The sequence below is a fragment of the Tarenaya hassleriana genome, unplaced genomic scaffold, assembly GCF_000463585.1.
Source record: "Tarenaya hassleriana unplaced genomic scaffold, ASM46358v1 Cleome17, whole genome shotgun sequence".
Lineage (NCBI taxonomy): Eukaryota > Viridiplantae > Streptophyta > Magnoliopsida > Brassicales > Cleomaceae > Tarenaya > Tarenaya hassleriana.
Genome location: NW_010965122.1, coordinates 1,303,072 through 1,331,064, shown reverse-complemented (window position 1 = coordinate 1,331,064; position 27,993 = coordinate 1,303,072). Strand labels below are relative to the sequence as shown.

General features: G+C 37.1%; 3 protein-coding genes and 1 pseudogene across 7 annotated transcripts; 2 read left to right on the top strand and 2 right to left on the bottom strand.

The window, feature by feature from the left end:
* Nucleotides 1-1,084: 1,084 nt before the first annotated feature.
* LOC104809938 (kinesin-like protein KIN-7L, chloroplastic) lies at nt 1,085-11,234 on the top strand. Of its 5 annotated transcripts, none has more exons than XM_010536065.2 (24): nt 1,085-1,331; nt 2,303-2,570; nt 2,661-2,758; nt 3,008-3,097; nt 3,393-3,445; nt 4,644-4,709; nt 4,786-4,839; nt 4,966-5,025; nt 5,426-5,504; nt 5,750-5,817; nt 6,266-6,328; nt 6,493-6,597; nt 6,718-6,822; nt 6,983-7,090; nt 7,176-7,322; nt 8,044-8,226; nt 8,388-8,543; nt 8,777-8,989; nt 9,145-9,285; nt 9,376-9,513; nt 9,624-9,674; nt 10,059-10,106; nt 10,213-10,383; nt 10,486-11,234. In XM_010536065.2, exons 2-24 carry the CDS (start codon nt 2,323-2,325, stop codon nt 11,020-11,022), a joined length of 2,982 nt encoding a protein of 993 aa, XP_010534367.1. In that variant the 5' UTR covers nt 1,085-1,331; nt 2,303-2,322; the 3' UTR covers nt 11,023-11,234. The 5 variants fall into 5 exon arrangements, with proteins under 5 accessions (XP_010534367.1, XP_010534371.1, XP_010534369.1 ...); XM_010536069.2 differs by having other exon boundaries at nt 1,087-1,331; nt 9,388-9,513; XM_010536067.1 differs by having other exon boundaries at nt 1,331-1,413.
* A 327-nt stretch (nt 11,235-11,561) lies between these two features.
* LOC104809937 lies at nt 11,562-12,992 on the bottom strand (annotated as a pseudogene).
* A 3,040-nt stretch (nt 12,993-16,032) lies between these two features.
* On the top strand, nt 16,033-19,802 carry LOC104809935 (gamma-tubulin complex component 3-like). The gene is made up of 4 exons (XM_010536062.2): nt 16,033-18,346; nt 18,443-18,837; nt 18,922-19,410; nt 19,481-19,802. Exons 1-2 carry the CDS (start codon nt 16,113-16,115, stop codon nt 18,702-18,704), a joined length of 2,496 nt encoding a protein of 831 aa, XP_010534364.1. The 5' UTR covers nt 16,033-16,112; the 3' UTR covers nt 18,705-18,837; nt 18,922-19,410; nt 19,481-19,802.
* LOC104809936 (DNA-3-methyladenine glycosylase) lies at nt 19,720-22,378 on the bottom strand. The gene is made up of 6 exons (XM_010536063.1): nt 21,958-22,378; nt 21,366-21,437; nt 21,148-21,271; nt 20,816-20,886; nt 20,291-20,348; nt 19,720-20,117 (listed from the first exon to the last, which is right to left on the bottom strand). Exons 1-6 carry the CDS (start codon nt 22,240-22,242, stop codon nt 19,954-19,956), a joined length of 774 nt encoding a protein of 257 aa, XP_010534365.1. The 5' UTR covers nt 22,243-22,378; the 3' UTR covers nt 19,720-19,953.
* Between the last annotated feature and the right edge of the window lie 5,615 nt (nt 22,379-27,993).

Sequence of the window (27,993 nt, the reverse complement as noted above, 5' to 3'; positions counted from 1 at the left end):
TGCAAAGGGCATAAATGATGTAACCAAAAAATAGGTAGGTTCCATCAACACCTTCAACTAACACAAAACACCCACTAATCATTAAATACTAACTACTAAATCCCATGAATATAATTCGACTTTCTTTAATTAATCTCAAAACTCCTAATTAACCATTAGTAATATCTTAATTATATTTATTTGGTAAGTCTTCCATGTCTTTAGGTGTACCATATAATATTGTTCTAGAATATGATCTCCACCACCTTCAATTTTTTTTTTTATTATACTCTACGATATATGATCATATAAGATAATATAAATAAGGGGGACTATCCACTATAATATATGACTATATGTTATATATTATTTAATAAGATTATAAAAATAATAATTAATCTCACAAAGTCTTCCTATAGTAAATTGAAAATTATATAGGAATGAAATTTTTAATATTGAAAATAAGAAATCAAACTCAATTTTGTTCACTTAATCCACCTTATATCCAAGCTGTAGGGGTCACTTATTTTTTTTCTATTATCTTTGAACATTATGCATGAAACCTCAAATTTATACCATAAATAAAATGCAAACAGTAACACCATGACCAAAATCAAAGATATACATTAGGGCCCAAAATATATAAAACTAAAAAAAATCTAATAAAATAATATACAATTATATTTTACTCGAATTTAATTTGAAACTTACTGTTTTTATTTTTTAATTTAAAATAAAAAACTAAATTTAATATGTGCATTTTTCAAATAAATATTTTTGTTAATGGAAACTATTTTTTTGGTAGAATTAGTGGAAACTATTTCGAATATAATTCTAATTAAACCAGGACCTTAAAACAAATCTACGTAAACAGGAATATTTGCGAAAGCAAAAAAATAACTGAAAATTATACAATGAGACTAAATATTATATGATGTATTATTTTTTAATTGAATTATTAAATATTATTCAAAAAAGCAGAAAAGTAGAGCACAGACTTTTTTTTATTGTTTGTAAAAAACTTCTATTTTAAAGAAATAAAAAAAAGTCTCACAGCCTCTCTCTCTCTCTCCTGTATCCGTGAAGGCAAATACGTACACAGCAATACATACACATTGTACGTATATATGTATGTATACTCGTCTTCCATTCTCTCACCTGAAACCTTTTGGGAGTATCTATCTGATTGCAAACGGAAAATGAAATGCGAGGCTTTTTTAGGATGAAAAAGGGGCACCATCGCTTCCAAGGCAAGCGAAGCGAGATTATAAACCCGCGAAATCTCTCAATCACAAAACTATCCGCTACTGATTACCGACGTTGATCCTTCTCTTCTCTATCACTTCTCCTATGTAATCATTCTCTCTCTCCCTCTCTCTCTCTTACACTTCTCTCGTCCCTTGCCTTTTGCATGCGATTCGGCTTTTTTTTGAGGTGATGTTCTTCGATTCGCTTCAGTTGCCCCCACCTACCCTTTTTGTGTTTTCGTCTGTTCTTTTGGAATTTTCCAGAATGCTGTTTGGTTGCGCAGAAAGCTGCGGAAAATCTGAGCCAATCCATGCTCTTTTTTCTTTTTCTCTCAGTTATTCAAACGTGTTTTAAAGGGTTACACAGTGACAATTGGGGTTTTTTTTCACTGCTCCATTGCGAAGGGTTCTTCACGGTTTTCAGTTATTGCGATTACGATTCTATGATTCGATTCACTTAATCACTGAGCCTCTCAACCCTTCTCCATCATCCTGCATTTGCCCCAAATTCTGTGCAATGCCTTTGCCTGGCCATGAACTCTGAAAATTCGAGCTCGGCTGCATATTTTTAGGTTATTTCTTTCTTTTTTTAACTGTAATGCGTATTTCTAGGCTTTAATCTTTGTTTCTTTCTTGGGTTTCTTTTACTTTCTCAAACAAGCTATCGGTTCCCATGGAAGTGAGGGACAATCACAATGAAACCGCCCACTTTTCAGCTTTTTAGTGGGTTTTTTTCTGCTTTTGAAGATGAAAATTTGGCTTGGACTTGTTGCATTAGAAAAGTTTTGGTTATTTCAGATTGTTGTCATTTCCTGTATATACTCAGCTAGGAGTTTTTGGCACTGTTTTATTCATTTCAGTCAATTTCCGAGTTGCTTTCATGAGCATGTTTGTGGATTTTCATCGGTTAGATTGGCGAAACAGCAGAGGGTTCTCCTAATAATCTGCTGAGACACCCAAGCTTCAAGTTTGAAACTGAATTAGGTTTTGGTTTATACCACAGATGTGTCCTTTTCCAGGGGGATATGATTGGTTTTGGTTTATTGACACATTTTGGCTTATTTCTCCATTCTCAGAAGGTTTGAATCTTGCTGCAATGGCATCTAAGCAAGGATCACAGACAAGAAAAGCAGGGTCTAGCAAGTTGAAGGTTGCTGATTCTCCTGCATCTTCAACTACTTCATCTTCGAAGCTTTATCCAGATACATCTATCGATGGCCACAGCTCCCCTGCTTCTTCATCTGCTCGAAGCAAGCCTCAGTTCTTCTATACGGAAAGCTTACCACCGAGAGTTGACCGATCCAAAGAAAATGTCACAGTGACAGTTCGCTTTCGTCCACTCAGGTGGTTGGTGATTTGTTTGTATAGCTTTGACAAACATTGGGTTGATGAGGGTTCCTTTGTGAATGTGACATTGGTTTCTGCTTGACGTAGTCCAAGGGAAATTCGCCAAGGGGAGGAGATAGCATGGTACGCAGATGGGGAAACAATTGTACGAAATGAGTATAATCCATCGATAGCTTATGCCTATGGTTAGTCTTAACATTTTGATTAGCTTTATGGGTTTATAGCACCATATATGTTGCATTTGAAGCATTGTGCCACTCTTGAATACCACGTTAATATATATATATATATATGACAGGGTAAATTGATACTGTAGTTTAATTGTATGTTCTCGCTTTTTCTGTTTCAGTCTGCTGTCTGTCGTATTTTTCTTCTCTTCTTCCTGTTTTATTGAAGCAGTATTTTGTTCCTTTAATGGTTTCTTCTTCTTGCAGATCGTGTTTTTGCCCCTACAACCACAACACGCCATGTCTATGATGTTGCTGCTCAGCATGTCGTTAGTGGTGCTATGCAGGGGATCAATGGTACGGACTAGGCTTTTTTGTTTGGTAAATCTAGTTAAGATGTGACTCATATCTTCACTTATTTATGATCTGATTACTTTTTGTGGGGGGAGGATCCCTTTGTCTATTTCCCATAAAGAAAGATTTAATGCATTGAAGAGGAATGATATATCGATGATTTGAACTTCTTCAACAAAGGTTACTTAACTGAATAAATATTGAACAATGTGCTCTTACGTGATACCTTTGACTTAGTTGACTGCATCTGCAGTTGGTTTTACTGCTTAACTAACTTTGGCTGTTGCTCCATTCATAGGCACCATCTTTGCATATGGAGTTACCAGCAGTGGAAAAACTCACACAATGCATGTAAGATTCAATTATGTGGATACTCCTTGTTTCACAGTTCGTCTCCAGTAAAGAATGTAGTGCTTGTCTTGTACGTATTGTGCAGCCTAACATCCGAGTGCATGCTTGGTCAAAGAATCAGATATCTATATTATTTGTCTCTTGTTACCCACTGAACTGCAACCTATCTATCAATCATTAACTCAAGCTAACAAACTTAATCATACATGTGAAAACTTGTAAGAGTTCTTGTAAATGATCTATTGGAAACATGAATTGTAAGAGTTGTTCACTTGTTTTGTTGTACAACTTGGTGTTTGGATCCTGAAACATTTCTTTGTGTTGACACTTATATTGCTTCTCTTCCTTGTCTAGCTAGCACATGATAGCATTATCTATGAATAATTCAATTCAATATTCTCTTCGCTGAACTAAAAGGTGATCTGTTTTCCTGCACGGTATTAAACCGTATTCCCTTGATACGGCTGCTGTGTTGAAAGAATGTTTGCCTATGACTTCAGAGACATGCTGATAAGTACTTACATGTTTGTGTCTAGAGTTTTGTATAGGTTCATTGTATCTGGACTATAGTTTGTGTGTGTTTGGATATGTTGGTTAGTAGTTGGTTCAACAATCATTTGAGTTGTAGTAGAGTTATAAATACAGGTTAGTGTGAGTTAGAGGAATATTATCCTGAATTTTGGGAAAATATTAGGGTTTGGGTTGAGAGAGGAGACCTCTCATTAAACAAGTCTTCAGTTTCAGTTCATCGGTTCGTTACAGATTTTCTACAGAATTGCTATTGAGTTCTTATCACATGCATGATATAGGAACAAGTTTAGCATGGCTTCGTGTAATTATCTCATGAAGAGGCTTATTTTGTTTCTGATAAGTGCTTATACGTATGTGTTTAGTGTTTTGTGTAGATTCATTGTATCTAGACATAGTTTGTGTACGAATAGATATGTTGGTTAGTAGTTAGTTTTCAGCAATCATTTGGCTGTAGTGGAACTATAAATATAGGTTAGTATGGGTTAGAGAGGATTATGCAGAATTTTCAGAGAGGGTTAGGGTTTGTTTGGGAATGAGAGTTGGGATCATCTCATAAAATAAGATTATCCAAAGTTGTATTCAGGTTTCGGTGAGGACCAAAGTCTCGATTTGTGCTGGAAAGTTGAGTTGCAGATTCTGAAACTTAACAGTTTCTTTCAAATATCAGGGTGACCAGAGATCTCCTGGAATTATACCATTGGCAGTGAAAGATGCTTTCTGCATTATTCAAGAGGTACTTCATAGGAAATAATTTTGTAGAATTCCTTGGTTTACAGAGTAGCAACCTCACATATTGATTTCCCTCGCAGACATCTGACAGAGAATTTCTCCTACGTGTTTCCTACTTGGAAATATATAATGAGGTGAGATTGTTTAGTTTTCTTCTCTGCTCTCCTCCCCTTTGCTAGCAGTAGTATTGGTGAATGATAAAACTTGTCTGTTTATTGTTTCTTTGATGATAGTATCCTTAAGGTTACATTCTATTTCAGGTTGTTAACGATTTATTGAATCCAACAGGACAAAATTTGAGGATCAGAGAAGATGAGCAGGTACTTCCTTCAGTACCACATCTTCTGTCACTTTTTATGTCAATCATGAGGGTTTGCTGATTTTACTGTTTCATTTATATCTTAGTTGTGATTATAATGTGATAGACCCTTTCGAGTATTAAAACCTTATCATAATGCTCATATTTGAATCCCGAAACCTTACACATTATAGATGTAATGGACCTAATGTAAGAAACATAAAAGCTCTCCGATGCTTGAAAGAATTCTGTTCTTTTTTTGTTGTTGGGGGGATCCAGAGTATTCGAAGTTGAATTTCCTAGATATTTTACTCCTGCTCTAGCACTTGAATGTAAACTTTTACAGTGAGCTTCAAATTCTAATCACTGCTACGGGTGCCTCTCCCTTTAACTTTGTGATTAATCTTTGTCGCTGATTACAGGGAACCTATATTGAAGGGATTAAAGAAGAAGTTGTTTTATCCCCTGCTCATGTGCTTTCTCTAATAGCTACTGGAGAAGGTATGTGGTGCTTCAACATTTCCCTTTATTTGAAGAATAAAGTGCTCGATAGACCACGCTGACTCTGGGAGAGATCCTCTTAGTCATTGTAAATTTTCTGCTTAAGCTTTTTTTTGTTAGAAATGCTTTACTATCATATAATAGAGCAATTCTTAAAACCAATGTTCTCTTTTTTGTGTTTCTAATGGTGATTCTAGTAATTTATTTTTATCAAGTCATTTTGATAGTTTTGGTCCTGATAACAGAGCATCGACATGTTGGGTCTACAAATTTTAATTTGCTCAGCAGCCGGAGTCATACCATTTTTACATTGGTATGTCTAAATCCTTTGGTCACTTGTAATATCATTGTTTTTTCTTCACCTGATAGTATTTGTGGTATTAATAGATGGCAAACGCATTTTCATATACTGTTTCTTTATACTCAATCATTTACTGATCCAAAGAACTTTTATAAGTCACTAAAGAAGATGTTAATATCACAGAATTGTACGAACTTAAGGTGGCAGCTTTGACATCTATAATGGAAGCGTCTTTATATTTTCCATGTGCCATTAGAATTAAAACGCCTTAGTTTCCCACTTACTGCTGCCAGAAAAATCTGTATGCAATATTCCACTTTTTCATGTTTTCTTCTCATGACGGGTTCCTTTCGTCCATTACCAGTCCTTGAGAGTTTAAATCCATCATTATTTTTCTTTCTGTAAGTATTAAATAATCGAGCTATTTTGTTTCTGAAAGTGATAAAGTGAACTTTTGCAGACGATAGAGAGTAGCCCCTTGGGTGAAAATAATGAAGGTGAAGCTGTACATCTATCGCAGCTGGTATATAGTTTGATTTTATCCTACGATATTATGTATACTACCGTCACCTCTTTGGTTTAAATAAAAGCATATATTTTTCTTGTTGTCTGTTTACTCCTTCCATTGTCCATCAGTTCAAAGGTGGACAGCCGATATTAACTACCTCATAATTTTTCCCTCTGCAGAACCTCATTGACTTGGCAGGTTCTGAAAGCTCAAAGGCTGGAACCAGTGGTTTAAGACGAAAGGAAGGATCATATATAAATAAAAGTTTGCTGACTCTAGGGACAGTAAGTTATTGGTTTCTACTGTTTTATCTTATTTATCAATCATTGTGGGAGATCTTTTGGCCACTAAAATCATCATTTGAAAGGAGGTGTGCTAATAGATATCCTAATGTGATGTTCTAGGTAATATCAAAGCTTACAGATAGGAGAGCCAGTCACATACCATACAGAGACTCCAAACTAACACGGCTCCTTCAGTCCTCATTGAGTGGTCATGGTCTTGTATCTGTAAGTCTTGTTAGATTATCTCTGCTTCATCCTCTTGCTATAGTAAATATCATATCCATGACTTAGTCAAGTTCAAGGAAATACTTTCCCTGAAAATATTGCCCACTCGTTTCGATAAAAATGTATTTTACTGATTTGATGTTCCCTCTGGAAATTGTAGCTCATTTGTGCAGTCACTCCTGCATCAAGCAGTTCGGAAGAAACCCACAACACATTGAAATTTGCCCATCGCGCAAAGCATATTGAGATTCAAGCCTCACAGAACAAGGTTTCCTTTTAGCTATGTTCTGTCAGATATATGTATTTGTCTTCTGAAGGTTCTTTCTAGATTTCTAACATTCTGAACTTTATAGATAATCGATGAGAAGTCATTAATCAAGAAGTATCAAAATGAGATACGCAAGCTGAAGGAGGAGTTGGAACAGCTTAAAAGAGGAATCATACCAGTTCCTCAACTAAAGGATATCAGTGAAGATGATATTGTTCTCCTGAAGCAGAAGGTATGATTGAAAGATGATTTCGCACTTTTTCTGTGGCTGCTAAAGTTAATTTGTTTTCAACCAGTCTCTCATGTAAACTGGTCACTGTGTAAGTTTTGCAGTGGGACCCCGTGGTGATTTGACCATATACTGCTTCAAAGTTATAGACGGCCTTAAAATAATTTAACGTAATATACTGGCATGTCCTTTCTTCTTGGGTACAACTGGTTCTTTCCTCCTTGATATGCACGTGTAACCTGCAATCACAAATCATACCAGCATTTAATATGAACCTCTAACGTTGCAAATTCAGTATGCACATAGTAGTTCTTTATCTTGAAATCTCCTGATACTGATAAGCATAAAGTACGTAGTAGAGGTAACAAATTTGTTTCTTTTGGGGGAAAATCATGTGTACACAATCAGCTTTCGTCCTTTTTGTATGATGTAGAGGTCTATTTAAATTTGTAGTGTTGTATGTTGTAGTTTTAGAACTGCACATGTGATACTTCGTTTTATTACAAACTATCTGATAGTGCATATGGTCATTGATCATCGAATTTGATAAAGTAGGCCTTTTTGGACATGAAATGCAATATTCTGTAACATCATCACTGTTACCTCCCATCCTGTGTATGTTCTGTCACTGCCCTTTAGCCCTATAGCTTTCAGCTATGCCTTCAAAAGATCTCTGAAGTAATCTGGCTTGTCTCTCTATTGTTACTTAATGTGATAATAAAAGCTAGAAGATGGTCAAGTCAAGCTGCAATATAGGCTGGAAGAAGAGGAGGAAGCTAAAGCAGCTCTCTTGAGTAGAATTCAATGGTTGAAGAAGTTAATTCTGGTGTCGAATAAAACTCCACAATCATCACGATTCTCTCACCGTACTGATTTTCGTCGGAGACACTCATTTGGAGAAGAAGAGGTATATAAATTTCTGATGCACTACTGTCTAATCATTTTCTCCCCATACCCTTTTGTGGGATTGCTGAATGAGCTTAGTTCATTGAAATAACATTAATAGCTGCAGGGTCAAATCTACAAGTTCCTAGCTTTTTGGCTGATTATTGTTGCTAATGTATCCAGCTTGCTTACCTACCATACAAGAGGCGGGACTTGATGGATGATGAGAACCTTGATTTGTATGTTTCACTAGAGAGGAATCCTGAGATGAGAGATGATGCATCTAGAGAAGAGAAGAAGACGCGGAAGCACGGATTATTAAATTGGTTGAAGCTTAAGGTATACATATGATTTAAGTTTTTTTATAGACGTTGATAATTCTAATTGAGTTTTTCTCTGTTTGTTGGAGTTTATCCTTTAAAAACGAAACTGTATCCAGCAACCATACTATTATCCTCATCGCAAATGGATCATCCACTTCAGAATTCTGGCACTTCTATACTTTTCAAAACAGTTTTCCCGTGTCTCTTCTGCCAAACTTATATGATTCAAGCGTACTCGTTTCCTATCAGAAAAAAGAGAACAATTTAGGATCATCAAGCATCAGTGACAAGTCGAGTGCAGTTAAGTCCAACAGTACACCTTCGACTCCTCAAGCAGGAGGCAGTAATTTGCATACAGAGTCAAGACTTTCAGAAAACGCCCCACTGGCAGATCAAGTTTCAGAGCCTGGGAAAGATAGAGAAGCTCCTGAAGACAGTTTCCATGAAACAGAGACACCAGAGGTACACACGAGTTTTTCTGACATTTTCTCACCAAGTAATCCAAAGTCAGAGCCAATATACGAAACAGAGAGTTTAGATTTCCATTGAATAAGTTTCTAGAGTTTTATGTTGGATAAGTGATACTCTATTCTTAACACTTTGTTTAATTGTTCCAGACTAGCATAAAAATAACCAATCACATTGATCTACTGCGGGAACAGCTAAAGATTTTGTGTGGGGAGGTGGCTCTACAATCGAGTTCTTTAAAACGGTTGTCAGAAAAAACTGGAAAAGCCCCTCAAAACGAAGAGATCAAAGTAATTTTATATTCGTTCTTTTCTTATCTGTCTACTGTCTTATTGTTTTTCAAAACCTTGCAAATATTTACCATAGGGGTTCTCTTCGAGTTTTTTCTTAAGGCGGAGATCAGCAAGCTCACCTATGACATCAAGGCAAAGAACAACCAGATCGCTATGTTGGAGAAACAAATAGCAGATTTTGTTACGGCATCACATGACACATTGGGTAAATCTGAAATCTTACAGGTAGGTTAACACTTAACAATCTTAAAAATCACCTGGTGGCCTGGTGATTCTTGTTCTGACATTCATTTACGAGGTGAACTTTTCCTAACTCATCTCTCTGTTACCTGTAGGCTGTTGACGAATTGAGGGCTCAATTGAATGATAAATCTTTTGAACTCGAGGTGATCACACTGTCTCTTGCTTATGTAATACCTTTGGTCATCTGTCCCTATACCACCTGGCTTATACCATATTTTTTTCTCTAGCTTGATATCATGGTGTCCTTATTCTTCAGGAAAAAAACATGCAAAAAAAAAAACACTCAATTTTTTTTTTCCTAGCATGTCAAAAGGCTAACAATCCCCAAATGAACTTGGGAATGAGGCCATGTTGTTGTTGTTGTTGTTGTCAAAAGGCTAACAATATTAACAAAACTCTCCAGTGTTTTCCTCAGTATCACTGGTATTCGGAGTTTAACTGACTGTTCCCTCTTGGATATTGGTGAATTGCAATTTAGAGTTTAGCTTGATGCTCTACTATTTCTCATTTTTCTATCTTGTTTATAGGTTAAAACTGCAGATAATCGCATCATCCAGGAACAACTCAATCAAAAGGTCTGGAGAATATGTCTTGTGTCTCTCCCCCACTCCGACTTTTTGTTAAACTCAAAGACTAGTATACGTATCGAGAAATCTTTAACTCGAGAACCATCTTCTGCAGATGTGTGAATGCGAAGCATTGAAAGAAGAAGTTGCAAACCTAAAGAAACAGCTCTCCGATGCCCAGGAACCGAGAAGTGCGAGCTCAACAAGCGTCTCCAGTGATTACAGATCCAAGAGCGAAACCCCGAGCATGGAAGACAGAAACGACAAGAGAATCCTACAAGCACAGGTCTGCTACCGATATTTTCTAATTGCATTTCCCTGATCTTCTTCTCAGATTCAGATTGACATTTTTCTTTCTTTTTTTCCCCTACTCTCTGGGCATCGCAAGGCATTTGAAATTGAAGAGCTGAAGCAGAAAGTTGTGGAACTAACCAAATCAAAGGAACAACTCGAACTCCGAAACGGGAAACTGGCTGAAGAGAGTTCATATGCTAAAGGGCTTGCATCTGCTGCTGCAGTTGAGCTCAAGGCATTGTCCGAGGAAGTTGCAAAGCTCATGAATCATAACGAGAGATTAGCAGCCGAGCTGGCAGCCCAGAAGAACTCTGTCATATCCCGTAATAATAGGACAGGAACCCTAAGGAACGGACGGAGAGAGAGCCTTGTAGTAAAGAGGCATGAACAAGAATCCTCCTCTCTGCTGAAGAGAGAACTCACCATGAGCAAGGAACGTGAGCATTCATATGAAGCTGCCCTCTTCGAGAAAGACCAGAGGGAAGCCGAGCTTCAAAGGACGGTAGAAGAATCGAAGCAAAGGGAGGCTTATCTCGAAAACGAGCTCGCAAACATGTGGGTTCTTGTTGCCAAGTTGAAGAGTTCCCATGGAGCTACCGAGTCAGAGATCTCTGACTCGGTGACTCAGTAACAGAGACTGGACAAATCGATCATTAACTGACCACTATACGACTTGACTTGTGGGCTCTTCGAGGTTGTTTTGTCACTCTCTCCTCTCTTCTTCTCTGTTGGATCTGTCTCTTTGTTTATAATCTGTAAAGGAAGTGTGATGAAGGCAGCTATTTGTTCCCTTTTTCCAAAGTGTAATTTCATAAAACCTACCGGCAGTTTGAATCTTTGTTAGTAGATGTGTCCATATATTTCATCAATGGAAGTCGCAAGGGCCTTATGAAATCACCATATGAGATAGGATGTGGCATTTGGGGAGGTGTTATGGACTTGATACATAAACTATCACATAAAGAGATTTAAATCCATGGTCAACATATAAACTTCAGAAAATGAAATTAGAACCCCTAGTATGACATAACTATAGAACAAGTGTGCCCTGTGATACATATATTTCTTCATCAAAGTGTTAGCTTGTCATGAGAAAAATCCAACTCATATCTAACCCTGCCTAAATTTGGCAACAGAGCCGGAAAAATTGCGGTATTTCTCCAATTCATATCAACCTCCACAATCTGTAATCACGACAACAAGAGGAGAGGGGTTTTGTTCTGCAATAAAACTGCAGAGACTATTGCAGAACCAACCCTCTCTGCTTCGAACAAACATCCAAACCATTACAACACTAGCTAGCTTAACACCCAGAAACAGATCTTGCTCGCAGAATCGTTCATTGACATCTATTTCCCAAGATCTTTCACTGAAATTCCAACAACAGTAATCCAACACTCAAAGCTACAACCGACTGAAATTTGTTCCATGCGACAGGACCTAACCTAACTTAACCACCACTCTTCAGTTAATGCAACAAGTCAAAATCAAATATGAAACAGAAGTAGTACCCTCCTTTCAAAAGCCACATTTTTCGGGCTCCAATTCGACAAGGACTTGGAAAATCCCATAGTGCCTCCCCTTTCCCCTCCCTGGATTTCTTCTTCTTTCACAAACCCTTTGTCCCAATCACAAAAAGCTGTCTCCTTTATGAAAGAAGAATCCCATGATATGCATTGAAAACCTGAGCAACATATGATGCATTGAAAGCTAAGCTAAACCAAACGAATGAAGAAGAGAGAGGATGCTTCAGTTGTAAATTTCAATACTTGAAAGTGCCCCTCATCAAATTTCATCATGGATCAACTTAAACAACCAGTAAAATCATCCGAAATTGTCGGAGAGAAGCTCAGAGTAACCAGAGCTTAATTGAATCAGCTACCCAGTTCATTGAAATTCTAAAAAAATAATAATACTAAAATTCCCCAGAATCAAACTGATCAACTCGTCTTCGTATCCGGCATGGGGAACAACCCGCCACCTAGAGCAGTTCCTCTCGGCGGAGAAAACCCTAGAAACTTCTGCAGATTGGTCCTGATGCTGATCGAGCAAAGCAGGTAAAGAAACGCCATGGAGCAATCCGTCACATCGTCGCCCTTAAGCCCCCTGTGGCTCATCATCGTCACGATCGTGATCGGATGGAACGGAAGCTTCGCGACGACTATCCCTTCGAAGAGCGAGTTCAACAAACCGTAAACAACGAAGAGAACCACGGCCACAACGGCGCCGGATTTGAGCTTGAAGAGCGAAAGATCGCGGCTCGATTCCTTGAGGCTGGTTTCGACTCGATCGATCTTCTTCGTCTTCGACTTCTTACTCGTGAGCTTGGTGGATGGATTCTCCGTCTTCATGGCCTCGAGCTTCTTGGCGGCCTTGTCAATGGAGGATTTTAGGGATTTGTATGAGCTTGTCCGATAGATTAAGAACCATGAGATCGCTTCGCAGATAACGGCGGTGCAGAAGGAGATGCCGACGAGGGTGAGGCTATCGGTGTACTTGAAGGAGACGAAGAGCGGATGGGCTGTAGCCATTGTACGGGTTGTCTGGGAAGCAAGAAAACACAGAGTTGAGTTGATTTTCCCTCTTTCTCGAGAAAATACTCTCTCTCTCTCTATATATATATATATAAGCGAGATTTGACAGAAGTGAGTATGATAAGGATTGAGGAGTTTGATCGCCACTCTACTTCATAGATGGGGCCACAAAAAAATATTAGAGACGTTATGGGGCATTTACCTAAAGTAATAAAGTTTTTTACTGTTGTTTTTTAATCCCATAGTTTTGATTCGTTCAATTACCCCCAATGTTCATGATTCCAGAATTCAATTCATCAAAATTCTCCAAGTTTAGTTTTTTAAATGATTATGTATCCAAGTGATGAAATAATTATAAGATAAATAAAGAAAACAAGTGGAAATTTTCTAAAATAGTACATAAGTTATAGACTATTATGACATTGTAAAGTATTCTATCAAATGTTTAAATGGTTTTGATGAATGTTGATGTAATAGAGCACCAAGCAACTATTTGGCAATTAAAACTATTTGGTGATTTATTTGTTATTATGTTAATAAAAGCATGGCCGAATACTTTAGTATAATTGGGTTGTATATAATTTAATGGAACCAAATTGAAAAAATATATTCATATTCAAATAGAATTTGAATGGAACCAAAATTTATGTTATAATCAACTATCTTTAGTTTTTATAAAATAAAAAATAAAATCGTAAAATAGTAACGGAGATATCAATCTTAATAGTTAGAATTACAAAAATAGTTAAATACGAATGTTTTTGTAAATGAACAATTTGTTAAATTAGGAATGTCAGTGTATATAATCCAAAGAAACTCCAAAAAAAAATTAATGTTGGGTTTTGTGAAAGTCAAAATAAGGGTTTTAGAAAGAGAAAAAAAAGGTTTGTAAATACAATTTAAGACGAGTTGGCACAATATATTCAAACAAAAACGAAATTTGCAAAATATCTCACAAAAAAACAATTTTTATATACTATACTTTTTTTTCTAAATACCCAAACTACTCTTTACAGTATTTCTCTACGATTGTGTGATAATCTATCTTTTAAAAATCGTTAAGTTTTGCTATTTGATCTTCTTTTTTCTCCAATATTTTTTCTATCTCCTCTATTTCTTATATAGTTTATCTAATCTATTCGAATACTTTTCTCGTTGACTTTTTTTTCCCTGTGATATTCTGATCATTTTTTTGCATGCACATAAGGTGTTTGATGAATTGTCTGTACCAGAAAACCGCGGTAGATGACTTGCGATCTGTGAAAAATGACATGCGTTCTACGTTAAATGACCTATGGTCTGGCAGGATGACCCCGCAAATGACTTGCGGTCTGCGGCAGGTCACTTGGTCTACGACAGGTCACTTGCGGCACCTGGAGGTCAAGTATACCTGTTGACCTGTGGCCTATCGCACCTGCGGACCTGCTGACTTGCGGCATGTCGCACATGCGTCCTGCGGACCTGTGACTTGCGACCTGCGACCGTGATTTTACTACGACCATATAACTACGATTACGACTAGATAATTGCGACCGTGATTTGAATACGACTAGAAAACTATGACTACGACCAGATAATTGCGACCGTGATTTCATTACGACCATATAACTACGACTACGACCAGATAATTACAACTGTGATTTCCCTACCATCATATAACTATAACTACGATCAGATAATTGCGACCGTGATTTCACTACGACCATATAACTACGACTTCGACCAGATAATTGTGGTCGTGATTTCACTACGACCATATAACTCCGACTACGACCAGATAATTACGACTGTGATTTCACTGCAACTATCTTTTAGAAATCGGAACGTTTTGTTATTTGATCTTATTTTTTCTCCAACATTTTTTCTATCTCCTCTATTTCTTACAGTTTATCTAATCTATTCAAATACTTTTCTGGTTGATTTCTTTTTCTGTGATATTCTTATCATTTTTTTTGTATGCGCATAAGGTGTTTGATGAAATGTTTGTAAAAGAAAACTGTAGAAAATAACCTGGCGTCTGTGAAAAATTATCTAGCTCTGCGGTAAATGACCTACAACCTATGGCAAATGACCTACGGTCTGCCAGATGACCTGCAGCCCGCGGCAAGTCATATTTGGCACCTACGGCTTGCGGTATGTCACCTACGACACATATCGCACCTGCTAACCTGCAAATGTTTTTTCACAAAATCCATGCAAGTGTTTTTCTATACTTATATAAGAAAATAAAATCTATATAAATATTTTTTCATGTATGTGGAAGAAAACGAAATTTATGCAAGTATTTTTTGTGACAATTTATCTTTTAGAAATCAGAACGTTTTGCTATTTGATCTTATTTTTTCTCTAACATTTTCTCTTTCTCCTCTATTTCTTACAGTTTATCTAATCTATTCAAATACTCTTCTGGTTGATTTCTTTTTCTGTGATATTCTAATCATCTTTTTGTATGCACATAAGGTGTTTGATAAAATATATGTAAAAGAAAACTGTAGAAGATGACTTGCCATCTGTGAAAAATGACCTACGTTCTGCGGTAAATGACCTACAGCCTACGGCAGATGACCTACGATCTGCTATATGACATGCGGCCTATGGCAGGTCATCTTCGGCACCTACGGCTTGCGGTGGGTCAACTACGGCACCTGTCACACCTGCTAATCTGCAAGTGTTTTTTCACGAAACCCATACAAGTGTTTTTTATACTTGTATAAGAAAACAAAATCCATATAAATGTTTTTTCATGTATGTAGAGGAAAACGAAATTCATGTAAATGTTTTTTATAAATGTAAGAAATCTGTTGGTTATAATAATATAGAAGGATATAATGGTCATTTTAACTTAAAAAATATAGAATACAAAGATTACAAAGTAGAAATATAGAATGTGAAAGGTTTTTTTTTTTGTATATTTATGCAAATTTTCTCTACAATTTATTCTCAAATTATTAGGAAATAATTAATTAAAATAAAATAAAAACAAAAAATAATAAAACCAATGGCGTTTTTGGATTTTTCAATATTTTCATTTTGCCCGCCCATAAAAATTAGCGTCGGAGTCTGGAAAGAGTTTCTCATCTCTCTCTCTCTCTCTCTCTCTCTCTCTCTCTCTCCAATTCTTCTCAATAAAAAAAATCGTAGAAGATAGAACAAAAAAAAAAAAATTAGAGCGAGCGAGAAAACAGAAATGGAGGAAGACGATCAGCAAAAGGTTGCAGATTTAGTGAAGGAGCTTGTTCTTCGTCTTCTCTCTCAAAACTCTCAAACCCCTTATCCCGATCCCAGTTCCTCCACTTTCCTCGCAACCCTCCGTTACGCGTTTCGCATTCTCTCGAGCCGCCTCACTCCCTCGATCGCTCCAGACGCCACCACCATCGCCGAGTCCCTCAAGCGCCGTCTCGCCACCCAGGGAAAATCCTCCGACGCCCTCGCTTTCGCCGATCTCTACACCAAATTCGCATCGAAGACTGGTGCCGGTAGCGTCAACAACAAATGGGCTGTGATTTACTTGCTTAAAATCGTATCTGATGATAGGAAATCGGCGAAAAATGGGTTTGATTCCTCGGTTCTGCTCTCCAATTTAGGGCTTGGTAATGGCGGATCGGGTGAGGAGAAGGATAGGAGTAATGGGGTTTTGTTGGTTAGTAAAGACCCTGAGAATTTGCGGGATATTGCGTTTAGGGAGTATTGGAATCTGGTCAAGGAAGAGAATGAAGTGACAGAGGAGGTAATAGTGAGGGATGTTTTGTATGCTTGTCAAGGAATTGATGGGAAGTATGTGAAATTCAACAGCGAGTTAGATGGGTACACAGTGTTGGATTCCCTTAGGGTTCCTCGAGCTACTAGGGTTCTGGTTCGTAAGCTTTGCGAGCTGGGTTGGCTGTTTAGGAAGGTGAACACATTCATTTCTGGGAGTTTGGATCGGATTCCAGCCGGAGATGTCGGAACAGTAGAGCAAGCCTTTTGTGCTGCTCTGCAAGGTGAGCTATCAGAATATTATAAGCTATTGGCTGTGCTCGAGGCACAGGCCATGAACCCTGTTCCATTGGTTTCTGAATCAGCTAGCTCAAACAATTACCTTTCTTTGAGGAGGTTATCGGTCTGGTTTGCAGAGCCAATGGTGAAAATGAGACTGATGGCTGTTTTGGTTGACAAATGTAAGGTTTTGAGAGGCGGGGCAATGGCTGGGGCTATTCATTTGCATGCCCAACATGGCGATCCGCTTGTTCATGAGTTCATGATGGATTTGCTTCGATGCGTGTGTTCTCCTTTGTTTGAAATGGTAAGAAGTTGGGTCTTGGAAGGCGAACTGGAAGATACTTTTGGAGAATTCTTTATAGTAAGTCAGCCAGTTAAAGAGGAGTCACTCTGGAGGGAAGGTTATAAGCTCCACCAAGGAATGCTTCCCTCCTTTATTTCACCGAGTCTTGCCCAGAGAATTCTAAGAACTGGTAAATCCATAAACTTTCTCCGTGTTTGCTGTGATGATCAAGGATGGGCTGATACAGCATCAGAAGCAGCGGCTGCATCTGGGACAACAACTAGTCGAGGAGGTCTTGGGTATGGTGAGACCGACGCACTTGAACATCTTGTTACGGAAGCAGCAAAAAGAATTGACAAGCACCTGTTGGATGTTCTATACAAGAGATACAAATTCAAGGAACATTGTCTCACAATCAAGCGGTATCTACTCCTTGGACAAGGCGATTTTGTGCAGTACTTGATGGATATTGTTGGGCCTAAACTGTCTGAACCGGCCAATAGTATTAGCTTGTTTGAGTTGGCCGGGCTTCTAGAAGCTGCAATTCGGGCTTCTAATGCGCAGTATGATGACCATGACATGCTAGACAGATTGAGAGTGAAGATGATGCCTCATGGCACTGGGGATAGAGGCTGGGATGTATTCTCGTTGGAATATGATGCAAGGGCTCCACTAGATACTGTGTTCACCGAGTCTGTTATGTCTCGGTACTTGAGAGTTTTCAATTTTCTCTGGAAATTGAAAAGGGTGGATCATGCTCTTAACAGTATTTGGAAAGCAATGAAACCAAATTGCATCACATCTAATTCGTTCATTAAGCTCCAAACAACAGTGAAGTTTCAATTGCTCTCAGCCCTTAGACGATGCCAGGTTCTCTGGAATGAAATGAACCATTTCGTCACTAACTTACAGTACTACATCATGTTTGAGGTGTTGGAGGTGTCATGGTCTGATTTTTCGAAAGAAATGGAAGCTGCTAAAGACCTGGATGATCTATTAGCAGCACATGAGAAGTACCTCAACTCCATTTTGGAAAAATCTCTACTGGGTGAACAGTCACAAACCCTTCTCAAATCCCTTTTTGTCCTGTTTGAGCTTATATTGCGGTTCAGAAGTCATGCAGATCGGTTGTACGAGGGAATTCATGAGTTGCAAATAAGGTAGACTTGATGATTTTTAAAAAAAGTAAATGTTAAAACTTTCTCTAGTTTCTTCCATCTGTTAAGTTTCAACTTATTAACATTCGAATTCTGCAGAACCAGAGAACCATGCCGAGAAAGGAATAAGGCACAAGAGTCCGGTTCATGGATCAGCGAGGGCAGGAAGGCCATAACACAACGTGCTGGAGAATTTCTTCAAAGCATGGCCCGAGAAATGGACAGTATTTCAAAGGAGTACACATCATCACTTGAAGGGTTCTTGTCTCTGTTGCCTGTGCACCAATGTGTAGACCTCAAGTTCCTCTTTTTCCGGCTCGACTTTACCGAGTTTTACAGCCGGTTGCATTCTAAAGGATAGGAAGGTTGCAAGATCGGTTAGTAAAAAAAATCATATTCCACAATAGCAAGAACAGACAGGGTCTATTTGTCACTAACTGCTGACTGTGACATTGGTTCATCAACCCATATATGGATCTCTCTCTTGAATCTAGGTACCCTGAAGAATCTGTTTACTTTATGTCAATCTCTTAGTTTTTGTTTTAGACTTCTCAAAAAGGTTTTGTGTTATTTTGCAGGTTGTTTTTGATGGCTTGCTTCAACCTTGGGATTTGGAAGCAGTTTCTTGTGTCGGCGGTGAGGTTTGAGTTTGGATTTGTGCGCTCTATGAGTCTGATGTTCTACCGATTTTTGTCGGTGTTCCCATTGCAGTTTCTGTAAGATCAGTTCGAGCTTGCTGATCTGCATGGTTTGTTTAAAACACATATTGATATGAGAAAGCAGTTGAAATTGCATGTGAAGCAACTCCATTGTGTCATATACATATTGATTTGCATGTATTTGAGCCTTGCTTTTGATGTTCTGACGGTCTGCCCCCATTAGTAGAAAGATTTCAAAACAAGAACACAGAATATTTCACTGCATAGGAAAAATTTCCAGCAAGTTTCTGCTTGAACCGAGCTTCCATTGACATCATAAGAAGGCAGAGCACACAATCTGGAGGAACCTCCATCTTTCAGTGGACCGACTTCTCGGGTCTCTGCAGTAACTTATTTGCCCGCAAAAAGGTTCGATCTTTCTGCTTTCTTTTATCCTGGTCGATATCTGAACTGAAACTCGGTTACTGTGTTTTTTCAGGCTCCATTAGTCAATCGGAGCAAGATCCAAGTAGATTTATCCAACACTGATATTATTCATCATAGGAGGTTTAGATGATGTCTGAAGAAGTCAGAGCAGGTTTAGAGATTTTCCATGGAAAGGAAACTGGTTTTCCACAATCTAGTGAACTCGAGCAAAACCACTGGATATTCTTCATTCTTCTCTGTTATTTCCCACAATCAAACATGTTGATTTATCCCCTTTTCGTTTTCTTCTTCTTTTTTTTTTTTTGGTAAGAATCCATATCTGTATGCAAAAGAGAGATTGCCATCAAAGCTTATTACAAACACTTTTCATGGAACCGAACTCAAGTCCTTTGCATTCAAGAACTTGAAACAAGATTCTGTATGTATGATTCAAGAACTGAACCCTACCATCATCCATTCTTCCCCATGTACATTTGATGGAGCCGAAAACTGAAAAGAGAGTTTTTGGCCCAAAAAAAGAAGAAGCTAGAGAGACCTAAGAGTCTTCTTAGGAGCACTTATCCAAGGCGAACCCGCGACAGCGAATCTCCATAAGGCGTTAACATGCTCGGGTAATGCATAATCTATCCCTACTCGCGGTCCGACCATTATTTTCTCTACCTCTGGTCCATCGCAAATCTCCAACCCCCCTGTTTCAATACATTCTCACCTCTCATAAAGCATAACCCAAAAAAAAAGCATAACGAGGTCTTATAACCCCGGGAAAATAAAAAGCATAACGAGGTTTTCCGGGTTATAAGTCAGTCTTATAGCCCGAAAAGAAAAAAAAGCATAACGAGGTTTTTCGGTCACGGGGTCTAACCGGGAGTATACAGAGGGTGGTGAGACCAATCTGGTGAGAGTCCAAGAGCTTGCCCGACCTAATAAAATCATTTGAATCATATGCATAATATTTCAAAACCGCGCTTGGGATATCTACTCAAGGTGATATTGATAACAATTTTATTCGATATTGTATCCCTTTTCACAGTTTTTTTCTCTCTATTGAAAGACCTATAACATGGGTTTTCATAGGTCTTATGGAGAATTTCTTTGATCACTACTTACATTGATATTGGATAACAGATAAAATTACGAACAAATCTATATTTTTTTCCAAACTTACGATATTTAACAGTCTGAGATTCATTGTTTTTTCTAATCAGCAGTCCTTAAGCGATGTATCCCCGTTGAAAATAAACGGCAAACTACAATATAGATACCGTTAAAAGCCGAAACGCCAAACAACTTGCAGGAATTTTTTGCGTTCTTCTCTATGACGTATACTATATCATGTACTACGAACAAAGGAACATAAACAAGAAAGAACACTAGAAAGTGAGCTAACCTTTCCTGGTCCTGTAAGAAGAACAGGCTTGTCAGTTTTCTGACCACGACGCCCCTGTATTGTCTCCAATCCTGCAAGATCACTACCCTTTGAGACCATCGATGATGAATAAATTTGAACAAGGATGGGGTAAAAAAGAAAACGCCTCTTGAACAACATTCTTCGGTAAGAGTTTCTATGTTTTACTACGATGACAAGCCAAGACACGAAATTACAACATGCAGAAAGACCACTTCGTATAAGTTTGAGCTTCAGGAAAGAAAGTGAGAAGCGAGAAACATTACAGTGCTGAAGACTCGGGACCATTTTTGTTTGCGTGGATGGATAATTACCGTTAACCGGAGAACAAGCTCGTATCAAAACAGCTGCTCCAACTCCTTCCTTATCAGCCACAATATTCAGCATCATATGGAGACCATAACAAAGATAAACATATGCATGCCCCCCTGGCCCAAACTGAAACACCAGAAAAGAAAACTCTGGACACATTTCAGAAAAGGTGTAGAAAATGTAACTCGTAACAAGCGATGCGGGAAACTAAATAACTCACGATGGGTGCAGTTCGTGTTGTAACCCCAAATCGACCATGGCAAGCTGAATCATTTGTTCTATAAGCTTCTACCTGCCAAAATTTACAGTCACCAAATCAGAGACTGACCTAGCACATGTAAGAAGAGCAAAGGCCACCTTTCTTACGACTACGGTATCAAACAAAATCCACACGGAACAGCCTCAGTCTGCTGTTCTGTCCTAAGAACATTTTTGTACTCAGATGAATTCCTGATATCTAGTGAGGCAGTAATGCAGTTGCTTGATCATGCCCTCTCTTCCTTTTGATTACAAGTCAAGATCTTTTGGACCCTCAAAGCTAATTAGTAAAGTACCAACGAGTAATTACTCATGCTTGAACTACAACTCAACGTTAATGAGACATTTCAACGGGCTTAAGACCGCTTAAGGAATCTTCTGTAGAACATAATCTCTGTTTTCTTCTATCAGACAAAGTGATATGGGCTGATAAGCTCAATCTGTTCCGTAACAGAACATAACCCATAATCTAAAACCTCAAAAGCCTCCAGATTTTCCAACATTCTCCCATATTTTCTGCAGAACCAAACAGGATCCCAAAAAATGGCGCTTACCTCTGTAATCCGCAGCACAACATTGTCTCTCCTCAGGAATTTCCCGAGCAAACGCGGCGCGAGATCCAGGGCATCTACCTGGAAGAAATCCTTGCTCATCAGCTTCATCTCCGCAGAGATTGGAACCGACAGGATCCGAGGTTCGATCCCGGCCGGCGAAGATTCCGGTTTGATCCGGATCGCCCGAGTCTTAGAATCGTTCTCCCGTACTGGTGCGGTCACTCGGCGAGTGCCACTGGATTTTTGACCCGCATCCCGCGTCGGTCGTCGAGTCTGTGGTTTCATGTCGGAACAGGAGAAGCAGATTTTTGTCTCAGAAGAGCATGAAGAATGAAATCAAAGTCTTCACCTTTATTATTGTCTTGTTGACATCTTCATCGATTTGGCGGGCAAGGAGACAGTGGGCAATTCACATTTAGGGTTTGATTTGGTGAACATTTTTCAAAACTGTGTTGTTTTATAATCCTAATGTAATACTTTACATTATTTATTTTAGTCTCATTAAGATATTTTTTCATTTGATTATTTTATCTGAATAAGTAAATCAAACATTTGTGTAAGGATGGGGTTTTTATTTTGATTTTTTGGATTTAGTTTTTGGGTTTTAGATTTTGGTGTTGAATGAGAGGAGGTTTTCAGAGTTTTTGGATTTTAAAAACTGAAAAAACCGACAAAGTTTTTTAAAATTTGGTTTTCCTAAAAACCCGAAAATCTACTTTATGGAAAAAATCAACTAAAAACCAAAAGCCATAATTTTTTAGTTTTAGAGGCGGAATGGAAGTAGTTTTTATTTTGGGTTTTTGGTTTTTGGTTTTTAGTTTTTGGTTTTTATAGTTTTTACAGTTTTTAGAAAACTTGATCGGTAAAAATAATATTTTAGCTTTTGGTTTTAGATTTTATATTTAAAAATTACCAAAAAAGGTATTTATTATTAAAACAAAAATCATATTTATTAATATTAGTAACAACAATAAAAAAAAAATCAATATCGAGAATCCCATAATGTCGTTGCAATTTCATCTCGAATTCCCTCCATATACCTAATCGAAGCATCGTTTTGGTTTTCTTCGTCATTTTCATCATCCGGTGAATCATCTTCATTTGTTGCATCACTTCCTTCAACGGATTCTACCTCAAAATCAATATCTTGTAAGTTTAAGAAACGATTAAAATTATGCAGTGCCATTGTTGCCGCCACAACCTTTCGTTGGACCCGTATATTGTACCTTGGTTTTTCTTTCAAAACTCGCAATTTCACCTTCCATATTTCGAAAGTTCGCTCATTACTGATCTAAGGGAAGAATGCTTCTTATTAAACATTTTCTTATAACTAGTAGGTTGGCATGATGTACTGTATTGATCAGGGTGATACATTTCTCCCCGATACGGTGTGAGAAAACCGGGTCGAAGAGCATAACCAAAATCACTTAAATAATACTTTCCAACAGGGAGAATTGGAAAATTATGATTTCCCTCCATGGCTAATGCGAGAACCTTTGCATCATGAGTAGATCCAGTAATACCAATATACGCATATGTAAAAAGCATGTCGAGATTACATATTGCTAATATGTTTAAACTAGTGTCGCTAAAACCATACTTTATCTCTATCATACTAAAATTGAGTTTCACCCAAAAATCATACTTATTACGTAAATGTATACCAATGATAATTACATTTACAAATATTAAAGTTATTTGAATATGTAATAGGGGTTTGATTTTACTATACAAAACCTCGATATAATGTGCTTCGCGACATCTATAAAAGAATAAAACATAGATTGTATATAAGAGATCTGAATTAATATGAAACATAGATATGAACTGAACATGATTATTTGATAAATATTGAGTCCTATCTAATGCACCAATGAAACCTCTAAAATACGGCCAAAATCTTCTATCTGATTGCAATTTCGGATGAGGTTGTATAAATTCATCTGGTTTAGACTTAAGTAAATCAACGGCCATACGTTCGAGAGCATCTAAAACTTCGTGAAATTTTCGACCCACAGTCTCTTTGCATGACCAAATACCTTTCCAACATACCTTTGCGTTATGTTTTTTAAAAAAATATTAAGAAAAATTGCCACACTTTCCTCGATACTAATTGTATCGGTTCCTTCAAATCATAGTCGCTCTCTAACTTTTGACATAATGATATGAAGACCGTGGATACATGCTGATCATATTGTAGCATTGTTCTTCGTGACCGTGAATTAATTCATGGACATCTCGTCGTCCACGTTTTTTATCTAGATTCATCAATTGTCTTGGCATACTCTCCGAAAAAAAATCTATGTATGACTCTTCAAAGAAGATGTTAGCATCATCTTCAATTATTCTATACAACATCTGCATCCGATGAATATAAAAAGTTATATTAAATTAATAACATATGATCTAAAGATTTTAAACATGTAAATAAATAAGCTTGAAATGATAACAAATAATTATTTGATAACAAAAAAAACATAAAAATGTAAAATCAAGATAAAAAATACTTATTAGATAACATAAAAACATAAAAAAACAATTTATTTATATAGTAGTTCCTCGATCAATCTAAACATCCGTCCGTTTGATTCCTATCATGCGCTCTAGATAAGAAACGCGGGCTTCCTCATCTGACAAAGTCAAATAAACACGAGTATGTATCTCGTTGCTTTGGAATACATTTATTGCCTCCCAATATAAAGACGAATTATAAATAATACCGGGTAAGGTAACCAATGAGTTAATTGCACGCTCTAATTTATCATCATGTAAACGTTCATATATTTCTGTCCGCTTCATGTAAGCTTCGTTAGTCACATAATCGAACGGAACTTTTGATGTTGAACGTTTACGTGATGACGAAGAAGAGTGTGAAGATTTACCATATAACCGTTTGGACCTTTGGTTATATGGGTGAGTATGTATTGTCTCACTTATATTATCTAGTGGCACATCGGAATCATTGTCGATGTCTTCTGTCTCTGGCAGATTTTCACTTGGGTTTTCTGATTCGACATGTTGATCCACTCCTACTCCCGGATAATATCCATTATCAGTACCGATGTGCTTATTTGCAAATATTCAATCTAATATATCGATATCGGTAAATGGGTGTGCTCGAAGTTTTGCAACATCCGGTATTTCCTATAAAAAATATAAAAAAAATGTTAAATAAATATATTTATCGTGTCTAGATTTTAAATTTGAGAATATGTATATAATGATAAGAATTATATAGAAATTACCTTAATACGATCATTCCACCATGCTGATGGATGTGATGTTCTATGATGATCATACGATATGAGAACTATGTATGATACGATGTATTTATTGGATGAATGTATTGTTTGTTCATTATTTATTTTGCATATTTGATAAATAATGACATCCATGGATCGTTATGAACGATCCTACGTTTACAGAGGATCCAAAGTGAACCATCAAGTGAGATTCAAGTCATGGATTAAATCCAAATCGACAATCTCACGCGAGTCATCCAGTACATTACGAATAATGAAGTGGATAGTAGATAGTCAAGATGGAACTTTGTCCCTCTCGAAAGAGAGAGATATCGCTTGGGCCTGTCGTAGGAGTGAAATTGTAGAAATGTGTGGCCGCACTATAGAAGAATGCCATCTATCTCTTACAGTCTACTCGGGATACGACAAAGCATTCGAACTATGAGTTCGATTATTATATCGTGAGACAAAGAGGATCATCGTTAGAGCTATCTCTGGCTTTTCGGTTAGATCACATCTAACTCTTTCCGATACGGGTAATCATAATGTCTTGCTAGAGACCGCTTATGATTTGTAAAGTGAGATTGGATCTCGTGTTTACTGCCGTATTCGGAGGAGCCTAAAGGGTCACACACATATGGGATGAACGTGTATGTACGGGATCATATGGACGAGAAAAATCAGATTTTTCTCCGTCTAAAGGCCTGGTCTGGCTGACCAAAAGTTGGTCAGCCGGACCAGACGGATTTGGGAGAGGCGGACCGGATGACCGAAATAACTGCCAGATCGCGGAAATTCCGGACTGTCGGCAGGACACTGTGCTTGGTCCGACGGACTAATTCTTGGTCAGCTCCGGACCAAGCACGTGACTGCGCAGAATTTTGGTGTTTTGTTCACTTGGTCCGACGGACCAAGAGTTGGTCAGTCCCGGACCAAGTGACAATCAGACCCAAATGCATCTTTTCTTCCCCTTTTCTTGGTGGGAAGCAGGTGGGACGAACCAAGACAATCATTCTGTCTTTCTCAGACCTTTGGAAGGTTTTAGAGAGAGAGATAACTCTCCCAAGTGTTGAAGAACACTCATACACAAGAGATTGGATCTCTTGGGCTCTAGCAAGCTTGATTCCAAGTGTTGGAATCTATTCCAAGGTGTGGACTACTCAAGAGGATGTTGACTCTTTCAACACCTAGGCTGTGATCAACAAACCAACCTTCGGATTGTGAATCAAATGTTAGTTTTTCTCTTCAAGAGAAGTTCTTCATCGAAAGGTTTGGTCCGTGGGTGTTCAAAAACGTTTTGAACGCTAATTCCGCTGCGTAAGCGCGCAGACCAGATCCTACCACGGTTTTGAACCGGCGGTCTAGGATCCCTTGTGACCCAGCACATGCATCATCCATGTTGATGGCTTGTGTATCGGGATGAAGTGCGACTCTAGTCTTCCGAATCAATTGACGATAAAATATCGTATTGTTTTTTAATCGAATAATATTTATTTTTAAATTTTTTTCAGTCTAAATTATAACCCGTGGACTCTCGAAAGGTCTCGATTATTCTCATCTTACTTTCTTTTTTAAGATTTTGACTACGCTATCCAGTGCGATCCAACTCTTTCTCGTATAGTTCAAGAAAAATATTGACCAATCTATCGGTCCATTGTATCGTCACCTTAAAAAAAACATTATTACATACACCAATCAACGATACAAAAAAATATTATATTATAATAAAGATTATTTATAGAATATATATACCTCTCTAACATATGACGATTATCCCTTTGAATTCACCATGTTCGTACTGTAAAAAGACATAAGTTATATTTTTTATTTCGTATATAAATAATATAAATATAATATATATATATATATAAATATATATATTTAAATATAACATATATCTATGTGTAAGTATATATATATACTATTTATATCGTTCAAATACATATACATATATATATAGGGAGAATCGCCGTAAAATATCTGTACTTTTTTCTGGTCTCAATTTAATACCTGTACTTTTTTAATTACTGAATAATACCTGTACAATTGGTTTTTCTTCAAATAAATCCTATACTTTTAAATTATTGGCCAAAAATACCTACCGTTAAATAACCGCCACGTAGACAAACGGAAATCCTACGTGGCGGCGAAATTCTCAACCTCTCTCCTAATCATCGTGCCATGTCATCGCCACGTCAGAAATTAAATAATAAATAAATAAATAAGAGGTAATCGCATAAAAATACCCGAACTTTTACAAAAATTCCAAATAAATATCTGAACTATAAAATTATTATATAAATACCTGAACTTTTCAAAACTCCCACATAAATACCCAAACTTTTAAATTTTTTCCAAATCAAACAAACGCAACTGCTGACTCAACAAAAATCTACTGACACAGCCAAAAAACTGCTCATTCAGCAAAAAAACTGCTCACTCAGCATTCAAAAATATTATTAAATATTCAAATATTCATCTATATGTATTTAAATTAATATATACATATAAATTCACATATATATACAAATATATATATATATATATATTAAAAATAAATTATTTATAATTAATAAAACACATATACACATAACTATAATATATATATATATATCATTACTAATGCATATATATTACAATAAAAATAATTATAATGAAATTTATTATTAAAAATAATAATAATGCATAAAAATAATTATAATTAAATATAAATATTATGTATATATATTACTAAAAATAAAAATAATAATAATGCATTATTATTTTTAATAAGTATTTTAAAATAATAATAATG

Bases quoted from the DNA above. Each gene is read 5' to 3' on its own strand.
- LOC104809936 (XM_010536063.1), bottom strand. From the start codon at position 22,242: ATGAAACCACAGACTCGACGACCGACGCGGGATGCGGGTCAAAAATCC. The intron at 21,272-21,365 runs GTGAGTTATTTA...CTGGTGTTTCAG, and splicing joins CAACACGAACTGCACCCATC to TTTGGGCCAGGGGGGCATGC. The intron at 20,349-20,815 runs GTTAGCTCACTT...TGATTTTATTAG, and splicing joins TTCTTACAGGACCAGGAAAG to GTCGGGCAAGCTCTTGGACT.
- LOC104809935 (XM_010536062.2), top strand. From the start codon at position 16,113: ATGGAGGAAGACGATCAGCAAAAGGTTGCAGATTTAGTGAAGGAGCTT. The intron at 18,347-18,442 runs GTAGACTTGATG...CGAATTCTGCAG, and splicing joins ATTCATGAGTTGCAAATAAG to AACCAGAGAACCATGCCGAG.
- LOC104809938 (XM_010536065.2), top strand. From the start codon at position 2,323: ATGGCATCTAAGCAAGGATCACAGACAAGAAAAGCAGGGTCTAGCAAG. The intron at 4,840-4,965 runs GTGAGATTGTTT...ATTCTATTTCAG, and splicing joins ACTTGGAAATATATAATGAG to GTTGTTAACGATTTATTGAA. The intron at 10,107-10,212 runs GTCTGGAGAATA...CATCTTCTGCAG, and splicing joins AGGAACAACTCAATCAAAAG to ATGTGTGAATGCGAAGCATT.